This window comes from Nannospalax galili, unplaced genomic scaffold (genome assembly GCF_000622305.1).
Source record: "Nannospalax galili isolate Female #2095 unplaced genomic scaffold, S.galili_v1.0 scaffold1448, whole genome shotgun sequence".
NCBI lineage: Eukaryota > Metazoa > Chordata > Mammalia > Rodentia > Spalacidae > Nannospalax > Nannospalax galili.
The window spans coordinates 1,212,716-1,223,443 of NW_008358646.1; the positions used below are offsets into that span (position 1 = coordinate 1,212,716).

At 52.8% G+C, this 10,728-nt stretch overlaps 1 protein-coding gene across 8 annotated transcripts in view; it reads left to right on the forward strand.

Moving 5' to 3' along the window:
* Window positions 1–4,315, forward strand: part of Tom1l2 (target of myb1 like 2 membrane trafficking protein) — a 153,326-nt gene extending 149,011 nt beyond the window's left edge. For 6 of the 8 annotated variants that reach the window (XM_008821975.2, XM_008821976.2, XM_008821977.2 and 3 more), the window contains one exon: window positions 687–4,315. In XM_008821975.2, coding sequence (XP_008820197.1) covers window positions 687–835 — 149 coding nt within the window. In that variant the 3' untranslated portion in view covers window positions 836–4,315. The remainder of the gene's footprint in view (window positions 1–686) is intronic. The other 2 variants (XR_003847612.1, XM_029558087.1) reach the window with 2 other exon arrangements.
* Window positions 4,316–10,728: the final 6,413 nt, after the last annotated feature.

Here is a 10,728-nt window from a genome sequence, read left to right on the forward strand (position 1 = left end):
AGCCTCAGTTGGTGGTCTTGTGGGGCCATGTACCACAAGGCCCCATAACCCTCTTCACTTCTGACATCCCCTTCCCTCCATTTTGTCTTTCACACTTCATCCCAGGCTGTCCCTCCCCCTAATCTACAGGACCCTTTGGTTAGATGGCCAGACAGATGCTCAGGCAGAAGCCAACCCAAGGACCTGCCCTGTGTTGCTGCCTTCTGCAGCCTCTCTTCAGCATCTTGTGGGCCTGTAATGTGTAAACAGGTGCTAATACTAGTCCACTCTCTTGAGCCCTGCCCCAGTACTGATCTGGGAAATAGAGTTCTGGACTCTTGGAAGGGCAAATGTTGTACAGCTGCTGTCTTTTCCAAGAGCCTTTCCCTGTAAGGACTGGGGGCTGCCTGACCCTTTCCCCATTACTAGGGGCCCACAGCAGTGTACAAGGCCCCCCTCAACTCACATACTCCTAATCAGGCTTCTGCCTGCCATGCATGTAGGGTATCAGGAAGGGGTGAATTCTTAGACTGAAAGGGTCCAGAACAACCTGGGCTCTGGCTGGCTGCTCTCCTCTTCCTGCCCACCTACCTCCTGCCAGAGGGCAACCAGGGCAATGCGGTGCTGGCTGGAGCTTGAAGCAGGGGTTTGGGGTTCCAGATGAGTGATCCTTACCAACCCTGATCTTGACTTGATTTGTATTACAGAGTTCGATAAGTTCCTAGAAGAAAGAGCCAAAGCTGCTGAAATGGTTCCTGACCTGCCCTCGCCCCCCACAGAGGCCCCTGCACCAGCCTCAAACCCTTCTAGTCGGAAGAAGCCAGAGCGGTCTGAGGATGCGCTCTTTGCCCTGTGAGCCATTCTGTGGTTTGCCTCCCCATGGCAGGTCACTGGTGGCTCCCCCAGTGGACATCAGGCACTGTCCACTTCCCTGTCCCTCAGCCTGCACACCTGTATCTCCATGGAAATGCCAGTTTTCTCCTAGACCCCCCTGGTCAGTACCTGCTTTGCTACCTTTTCTCTGGGTAGCAACAGCAGCACTGGCTAGAGGCCCGGCCATCTCCCACTCTGAGGGCTCACTTGGCTTTGGGTCAATCCAGGAAGAGCCAGTGGCCCAGTCCTGGGCAGGGAAGCCCCCTTGACACTTTCTGAGCAGAGCTCCTAAACTGACCCTTTCCTGATCCCCTTCCTGCCTCAGCCTGGCCCCAGGGTTTCCTTCAGGTGAGCCACTCTGCTCCCCTGGGTTCATCTCTTTGATCAAGGGCTCTGGGCCACCACCTTTGGATGAGCAGGATTCACTTGTTTGTACTGACAGGCTTAGTCTCCCTCCATGGAATGTGTGGCACTGTGGCACTTAGTGTGCCTGCACTTTAGTGGGCTCTGTGGGCTGCTCCCATGGGTCCTCATCTCCCTAACCCTTTCTCTATCACAGCTGCCAAGCCTGGGACAAAGTCTGGGATCTGTGGCTCTTGGTATGAGACCAGCCAAGGGCATCTTGGAGGGTAGCACATACCCTGTGGATAGTAGATAACACTACCCCATGCATACTATCACAGTCATACTCACACTGGCTCTGATGTCTAGAGAAGGCTGTTTGCTAAAGCAATTTGACTTACTGCATCCCACACCTAGGTCTAGGCTTCAGAAGCTTCCTCACAGCTACCTCCAAGCCTAGCAGTAGACAGCTATGTACCATGCCTGGAGGTTCAAATGACCAGGAGCTCCACTAGGCTGGAGCCATACTCCATTCCTCTCCCTTCCCTAGCATGGGCCTCAGCCTCCATGGGCTGTCCGTATATGACCCACCACCTACTTCACAAGTCCCCCAGCCACAAATTTCAGTTTGAAGCCTGACAGGTTCTGAGCAAATGAGAGATGGTGATGCCTACTCCTGTCCTATGTCCTTGCTGGTTCATCTCCTGACTCTGGGTAAGCAACTCAGTGTTACCTGCATCCTAGTCAGACTGACAACCCCTTGTTTCTCAAGCTGCTGTTGACTAGTAAAAGGAAAATGTTGCTTTAGCTCCTGTGCAGGTCACCATGCCTTCCCTACTCACTGTGTGGTCAACCTTCCCACTGTTAAGATGGTGCAACCAGCCCAGAGAAGGCTGGGCTTCACTTATAATGAATCAGTGCCGAGCTCTGGGCTGCTCTAGGTATGGCACTGCAGTTCTGACTCAGAACCCCACACCTAGTCCAGATCCCACCTTCAATAGCCTCAGAGAAGTATGGCTGAGGACCATCTGGCAGGATTCATGGGGGATATCAACTCTGGCTCTGCAGAAGACATCGAGGAAGTCTCTCCCACAGTGAACCCTGGTGGCCTGCTTCCTGCCCAGCCCTCTTTTAGCACCTGCCATACCTCTACCCTCCACTCAGGTCCCTTGGCCAGCCCAAGCTTCTCTGAGGCCAGCTTGGCTGTTAGGGCTCTGAAGATCACACAGAGAAGGTTGGGTGGCCCAGTGTATCTGGAAGCTTGGCCTTTGGCACAGTCTAGAAAGGTTGTCTTTGAGGGTCAGAGCCCACCTTTGCCAGCCTGCCAGAGCTGGGCCTATCTGCAGTAGGCAGCCAAGTCAACATCTCTGAATTAAGGAGGCAGTCTCCCTGAGTGATGTAGAAAGGAAAATGGGCTTCCTACGGAGAGGCTGAGGGTTGCGGTTTACCTGGGGGTGGTCCCTAGCAAGGCCATTTCTAGTACCATTGTCTCAAGTTGTTCCCTGACCTCCTGACTGCAACTGCTGGGTATGGCATGGAGAGGCCTGGCTGCCCCTTGGGCAGCAGGCAGGAGGCCACCTTCCTGGCCTAGAGCATCCTTGCTGTGGTTTAGTTCATATTCCTCACATTCTGTCCAGAGGCAGCCTTGCCTTACCTGTGGGCTGAGGTAACATGTGCCTAAGGTCTTTACTGGAAGCAAGATTGGGCCCAGGGGTCCTGAAGGAGGTTGCACTCAGCCCTGTGGACTGTCCTGAGCTCCCGGGTTCCTGCCTGTTCCCCACCATCTGTGGGCAAAGTCCTTAGGCCCCTGTTAGGGACAGGAAAGTTGGACCCTCTCAAGCCAGCAGCCTCTACAAGTGTTAGAAATCACAGATACAGTGTGTACTTAATTACACTAAATTATTGCTGGGATTCCTTATAAGTACTAATTATACCTGATTGTAGGTTAAAATATTTATTTTGTCAAAATATTTTCTTGGGGATGTGTTTAACCTTTTCTTGTTCATTGTGTGCTGAAGTGTGAAGACTACTTCCTCCTGCCTCTGGCCATTGGGCATCAGTGAAGGAAAGGTACTATGTGTAGTTTAATCTTGGTGCAGTGGGCCTCCTGCAAGCCGGTCCTAGAGTGGCCCCTGCTCAGGTCCTAAGCAGGCAGGCTGGAGCTGGGTCAAGTGAACAGCTCCCTTATCTGTTCATGGGACACAGGGTTTTAGAGCCAAAAGGCCTTCTTGGTGACCTGGGCTAGAAGGAAAGGTAGTTATCCATTTGTTCTGTCTGTCAGCCCCTCAGTGTGAGTGACTGTGCCTTGGCTCGCTGCCCTTGTCCTCCCTACTGGGAGTCTGGCCTGTGCTGTCACCAACAGCATTGCTCAGGTTGGAAAGTGGTGGCAGGGCCTTGAGTGGCCCAGTGGCAGTGGGTTTCTCTTCTCCTCCTCTAGGCTTCACTGTTAGCTGCCAGCATTCTTCTGACATGGTTCTAGATACTCCAGGCAGGCTATGGGCCTTTTTGAGACCAGGTCAGTCCCATATGGCTGGGGAGAGCAGCATGAGAGAGCCCTTATTCCCAGCCAACCTCAGTCCCTCATACTGCCTGGTCATCCCATGGCCTCGCTATGATCTGCTGTTTGTTGGGGCTTTGTGTGCTCAGCCATATAGGGGATCCACAGAGGAGTATGTTTCCACCTGGAAGTACTCCCCATGTGGCCCTGAGGTACCCATCTCACCTACTACCCATGTCTAGCCCTTCCTGTTCATGGGGTTCCAAGCTAGGCTTCTCTTGTGTCCCTGAAACAGCTGTCAACCCTATGTCCTGACTGCTTCTGCTATACCCAGCCCCCAGGTTATCTGGGAGAACAGGGGTAGTAATTTTTCCTAAACTTTGCATTTAATTGTGAGGATCCTCAGATCCTTGGGGCTGCTGAAAAGAAGGTGTTGTGTTTGTTATCCCCTTGTCCCACAAATCAGGTTCTTGTCCCTGTCTGTTTTTGTGAGTAGAGCTGGTTTTAGAGGGTGGCTCCAAGTGACACAGTGTCCCCCCACTCTACTGGCTCTGCTTTCAGATACTGTCTCTCTAGTTTGTGTTCCTGCATGTAAAGTACTCCACAATAAATAGTTGAACCAACCATTCCTGTATAATCTCTGAGTGGGTCCAACCACCCCAAAGGGCCCTCCCACCTGCCTTCTTTAACAGGTTTCCATGGGCCCCTGCTGGAGGGAGTAGCTGAGGACCCCCTCTCTTGTTCCCCTTCCTAGATGCCTGGCCAGGAAACTCCTGTGCTCTGCTAATTAGCAGGCTTCAGAGAGTGGATAAGGCTACTCTGGCTGCCTAAGAACCCTAGGACTGGGTGTGATGGGTTTTCCTGGGGTCTCAGTGAGGCCACTTGCCCTGGCCAAGAGTAGGTGGGCCTGAGGAACTCAAGCCCCTCAGCTGAGTTCCCACCATCTGGCATCAGAATCTTATGCAAAGCCATACCAACAAGTCTGTGCACCTCAGCTACTAACAAGTAGGTCCCTCTCCCCACTTTAACAGTGTTATGAAGTTGTAATTCACATTACATGTACAAGTTATGCACTTAATGTGTACATACAATTAAGTGGTTTCAGCTAATCATTACAAGATTATGGAACCATCACAATTTTTAGAACATCTTCATTCTCCAAGAGCAGCCATCTCTGCCCCTCTCCACCTGCCCTTCTATGAGGCTCTCCTACTGTCTGAGGACCCTTGGGTACTTATTCTGTCCTTTGGGAACTGGTCTCTGCCAACTGCAAGAAGAGGGGCCTGAGAGGAGCCAGGGTACTTATGTCTCCTCTTAGTGGCTCAGGGGCTTGAAGCCCTTTAGACACTTCACCTCTTGAAATTGAAGACAGACCTCAAGTATGGTAGGCATATCAAAGTAGTGTGACCCTAGCTAACATCTGCCGGCCCTTCAGCCAGGAAGTCACAAACTTGCCTTTGGGTACAGAGTGACAACTGGCACTTGGACTCAGACTCAAGCCTCCTGGACAAGGGCTGTGAAGGGGCAGTAGATGAAGGCCCAGTAGGCACAGGCCAATAGGAGAGAGAGGGTCCATGGCAAGGCCCTCTTTGGGGCCCCAACAATCACCCAGGGCAGAGTGTCAGCACCCAGCTCCCTGGGACCCACTGCTACCCTGAGCTCCCTCCAGGGAGTTCTGCTGAGGCCCTGCCTGTTTCTGGCTAGCTGGGATGAATTGTAGGCCCTCCAAAGGGAAGCACAGAGGACTGCTTTTAAAGTGAGGGAGGCTCACAACCCAGGTCCTTTTGAGCAGACATGAACTGAGTCTGTTCTCTATCCCTAGCTCTGTGTTAAGGGCTGTGGCACTGAGAGGCCAGAATCTCATTTGCTACCTTGCAAAGAGCAGGTGGTTCCTGTTCTGAACTTATAAGGCCCTGGTCCACTTGGACTTTGAGCCTGTTCCCCGGCCTGCCAGTGCTGGGTTGGTACAAGAGTAAGGGGAAAACTGTTCACGCTCTGCCCTGGGGAGCTTGAAGCCTGGCTGGATTCCCAGAACCAATGACCCTCTGCTGAGTGTTGGAATACTATTCCATGGCCTGTAGGGAGAGAGGCTCTGGTGCTGTGGGGTAAGCCAGAAATAAGAGAGGGCAGTGTGGTCATGAAGTTCTGCTGTGGCTGAAAGTCACAGCAGGGACTGGGAGGGACCTTGCCACCCCTAGTGGGCACTTGCCAAAGTTCATATCCCCAATGGATTAGTAGCTGTTCCTGTGAAGTAGGAATTCTGTGTGAAAAATATGCAAGAAATGATGGAGAATAATAATACCAGCACCTCTCTGTCCAAGATGGCAGCCTGTGGCCAAAACTCCTCACTTAAAGGGCATTATTTGGCCAGGCATGGTGGTGCACACCTTTGATCCTAGCGGAGGCAGGTAAATCTTTGTGAGTTCAAGGCTAGTTTGGTCTATATAATGACTTCCAGGCCAGCCAGGGCTACATAGTAAGACCTTGTCTCAAAAGAAGAGGGGTGTGTGTGGGGGCGGATTTTGACCTTTTTGGTTGTAGCAGAAATTGGATAATCAGAGGAATAACCCTCAGGAACAGCTGGATGGAGGTGCTGATGGATTACTTGAGGTACTTGTTCTTTGTGTGTCTTGACTCAGCTTCCTCAGGCCTAGCTCCTCTGTAATAGAGTGCAGGCTGCCTGTAGCTCCAGGTGGTATCTTTTCCAACAGTTTCCACAAAAGGCCAAGAACTCACCCTGAATATCCTGGCTGTTAGTAGAGGAATGGTAACATCTGCACAAGACCTACAACATGGATGGGTGGAAAAGAGCCTGGGGTCACAGGTGGCCAGAAGCAAACTTCTATTCTCTGTGTATCGTTCTCAGGCCTCAGCACTTCCCCCTCATGTCACTGGCCCTAAGAGGAGCTGTGCTGGAACCCTGTCTTGATGATGGCCCCACCCACCAGTCTCTACTGAAGCTCCTAAGGGGGAAGGAGTCTTCACCATCCACTTAACATCCCAAGAAATGCATCTCTTCTGGGTCTTGGGCATAGCTAGAACCAGAGACTTGGGACAGGCATGACACTACAAAGTGCCTCCATATTCAGGAGAGCGCCTGGGGTGCTCTTTCATGGCTCCCAGAGGATTCTGTCCAGGCATTCAAGTCCAGACCCTCAGCATTCCAGTAAGCCAAGCCTCTGCTCGCAGCTCTGGGGAGCTGGACGACTTTAGAAGTTCAGTAGACTCGTCTGGGGCTGTCTTCTCTCTCATCCACATCCATAGTCAATGCAGCACCCCTGGGGCTGCAGGATGCACCAGAGAACCCTGAAAGCCACTGTGCCCTATGGCCCTTTCCTATCTGTGAAATGGGGTTGTGGGTGACCCATGGGGGTCTTTTCATCCTATTGAGTTGAATGGGCGGGCTGGAGTTATCCCTGGGAAGGTTGAAGAGAGAGAAAGGCATCCCACAGCCTGGCTGAAATAGCCAGTTGTCAGGCCTGGTAGTATTTCATAGTCCTGGTTTCCAAAAAAGCCAGCAATCCAACATTCAGGTGAAACTTTCTATGTTTTAATCTGGTATAATCCTTACAGCAGGTTCTTTTGACTTGTCCCTTGCTCCCCCATCCCTTCCCTTGGAGCCTCCCCAATTCCTTAACAAGTATTGCATCCCCTCCTTTCTGCCTAACATTCTAAATTCTAAAGGAAGTCCCAACTGAGCCTTAAGAGATGGTAGCTGCCCAGGCTGGCTTCAAACTCACAGGCCTCTTGATTGCCAAGACTGCGGGCATATGGCACTGCCTGGCTGTCATAACCCAGAACATCTGCTGGCCTGGACAAGGCCCTCCTTAGTTCTCTAAGAAGTCAAAGTCAATGCAGCAACCAGAGAACTGGGAGGCACAGGGCCTGGAAAACAAAGACCCCACCTAGCACCCTGGACTACCCACCTGTGTTCCTCCCACACTCCTTTTCCTGTATAAAAGCTGCCTCTGAAAACCCTGAGAGACCATGTACAGTCTCCTTCGAGGTGGGTCTTGAATGAAGGCGCTTCCTTCCACTAGGATCTGCTCTGGGGTTTGTGGTGAAAGGGCAAGTAGTGGGGGCCTGGATTCCAACAATAACTCCCTTAGAGCTAGACTTGGCTAGTGGGTGTCAGGTGACACACCTGGAGTCCGGGCTCCTTGCCATCCATCAACTGACTGGGGCTCCAACCTGCAGTTGGCTTCTCCCAATAGCCAGCATCTCCCGTCCCTGTTCTCCATCCGTAAGCTTCACTGCTCACTGTGCAGCAGGTTTTGGGATCAACTAGCACATTTGTGGAGCCCCAAGCAACCACCACAGGGAGTCTCGTTGAGTGAAACATGGAGGATCAGGGAGGGCCCGACATTTCCTGGACAGCTCACAACAGATGTTGACTAATGAGATCAGGGTCTAGGGCCAGAATCCTCCACGTCGTCAGTCGTCTGACTCAAGTGCGGTAGGGAGGCTAAAAGGCCTCTCTGGACTCTAAACCGTCTGCTCCCACTGTCTGGCTGTCTCTGTCTTCACCCAAGCTCAGCTCCTGCAGTCATGCCAGGCAGCCCTGGAGGCTCTCAGCAGCTGGCTCTCAGCCTCCTGCCCAGGGCCTGCCCATCCACGCAGCGCCGAGCTCCGGGGCACGTCTGGACAGATCCCAGCAGTGCCTCCGGACTCAGAGGGTGGGAACCGGCCCCGAACCCCAGCTGTGCCCGCGAAGTCCCATTCCGCCACGCCCAACCAGTGGGTGCCGCAGGTCAGGCCGCCCTGCCCCCAGGTCGAGCCTGCACGGCGCACGTGACCCAGGCCCAATTCCCTTGAGCGCGCGCTGACGTCGCGTCACCCCACTCAGGGCCCCTCGCCCATTGGCTGCGGAGGCCCGCGGGAGGAGCCTGCCATCCTGCGCGGGACTCCCGGGTCCCCGGCACCAACTACCCCACTCTGCAACTGTCCCGCGTGCGCGCGAGGGACCAGCTAGGGCAGTGCTGGGTTTGCCTTCTGCCTCAGTTTCCTCATCTGTGGAGTGGGGTGGGAATAGGTACATCTTCCTGAGGCTGTTGGGAGGAATGAACGAGCTAATACAAGAAAAACATTCGTATGCCACAAGCATGTTCCATGACTGGGGACAGTATGCCACAAGCATGCTCCATGACTGGGACTTGCCGGTGTGGGCTAGGTGCGACTCCCGCTCCCAGGCTCACCCCCAGACAGACTCATACTCAGATCCTTGCCCACAGTCTTCTGAGGCCCCAGCAAGGGGCGGGACGGGGGTGGGGGGTGGGGGGGTGGTGACATTTTTGTTTGGTTAGAGGTCTGGGGTGTTTGAGGCAGAAACCATCAGTTTACTCTGAAGAACCCAGGATGTTTGACAGGCCTTCCTTACCTTCTCCTTGGTGGAGATAACTGATAATTCACCCCATGAAGTAAAGATTTGTGTTGGTAGTAGACTCCCACAACTTTATGTTAAGCTCCACAAGGGGGCTTTTCCAGTCTAGACTACAGGTCTTTGACCCTGCCTTCCCCTCCCTTCCCCCAGGCCCTGAGCAGTGAAACGTGTATTTATTGAGCTATGCTCTTTACATATGTGGCAAACTCAGTTCCATAATAGGGTACATCTATAGCGATGACTCCAAACACCCTGACTGCTGCTCCTCAGTGAAAACCCTAGGACTTGACTGGAAAATCATTGATCCCAGGCCACACACAAACTATCCTACTCTGAAGAACAACCCCCCCCAACCCCCCGGTCAGGCTTTTCGTTTTTTTGGAACTCGTCAAACTTCTGGGAGTCTTCTCAGGGTGTGGGACAGCATGAGGGGGATGAGGGGGTGGCTGAGAAGCCAGTTTTGCTTCCCCTGTTCTCTCTGGTTGTAGAGACTTTCATTAACCCAAAAGCATAAAGTAATCCTTGCTTTGCAAACACGCCTGTCCAGGACCCCCACAGACCCAACCATAAGGTTCTGCAAAAAAGCCCTCCAGATACCCTAACCTATAGGGAAAGAATGAAGGACTTGAAAATTCTCTTCCCAACCCCAAGGTTGTGTGCCTACACAGAAGAACTTAAGCTCCCCTGCCATTTGGCCAGTGTGGCTACTGCAGACTCCCACTGGTCAGTAGTCACCCGTCATGAACTAGTAAAGACCATTATGGATTCTATGAGGTTGGTTATTTTTCTTTCCTACCTGCAACTCTCAACTTCTAACATTTACCTGGGAGAGAATTAAAATTCCAAAATTCCTAACATTTTGGTACTGAAACCTCGGAGAGTTTTCACTCAGGAGGGAGAGTTAAAACTCCTAATTTCCTAACCTGGTGGACTCTGTGTGGCAGAGGTGGTTTGCAGCCCAGCAGCTCCTGGGTACCCTATTCTGGGTAATTTTCCAGCAGCCATCTGGAGAGGAACAAAAAGAACTGCATGTCCAAGCAGAGCCCTGGGGACATGTGCCTCTGGCATTTCTTGGCCCGGATACCCTCTTCCCTGCCCAAAGCTGTCACTGACTCAACTGGTTGGGAGAGCTGCCAGCCAGGCTGGCATCAGCAAGGCAGCCCAGGGTGGCCAGGGGTCCAGACCTTGCTGAGGCTCCCTGACTGGCCTTTAACATCCCTCCTCACTTTTAGATACTTGGATTAATACTGGTTTATGTCAATCCATCCTAGAGGAACCTATTCCCTCTCCCCTGCCTTTCCTGTCCCTTACCCTAAGTCACAAAGCCCTCTGGGTTCACTTTCCAGCCCTCTCTTCAATCAGGCTGCTGGTCTGGCCTGGTCCCAGGTCTTAGGATCTGGGCTTAGGACCTCTGGGCCCCTGAGTCCCTGCTTGACCTTGGGTCACGTTTTTTCTAGGTCTTATTGGCCCTCAAGGCCCACTCCGTCTTCAGAGCGGGTCTGGCAGGAAGTCTAAGGATTAAGACAGGGTGGGAAGTTTCAGCCTCTTCCAGCAGGTGACCTGGGGCCCCTCCCCTGCAACCGGAGACCCATCCACAGGCTCCTAGGCTGGGAGGATGGACTGATCTTAGTGGTCGAGCTCCCTTGAACAGCTTCCC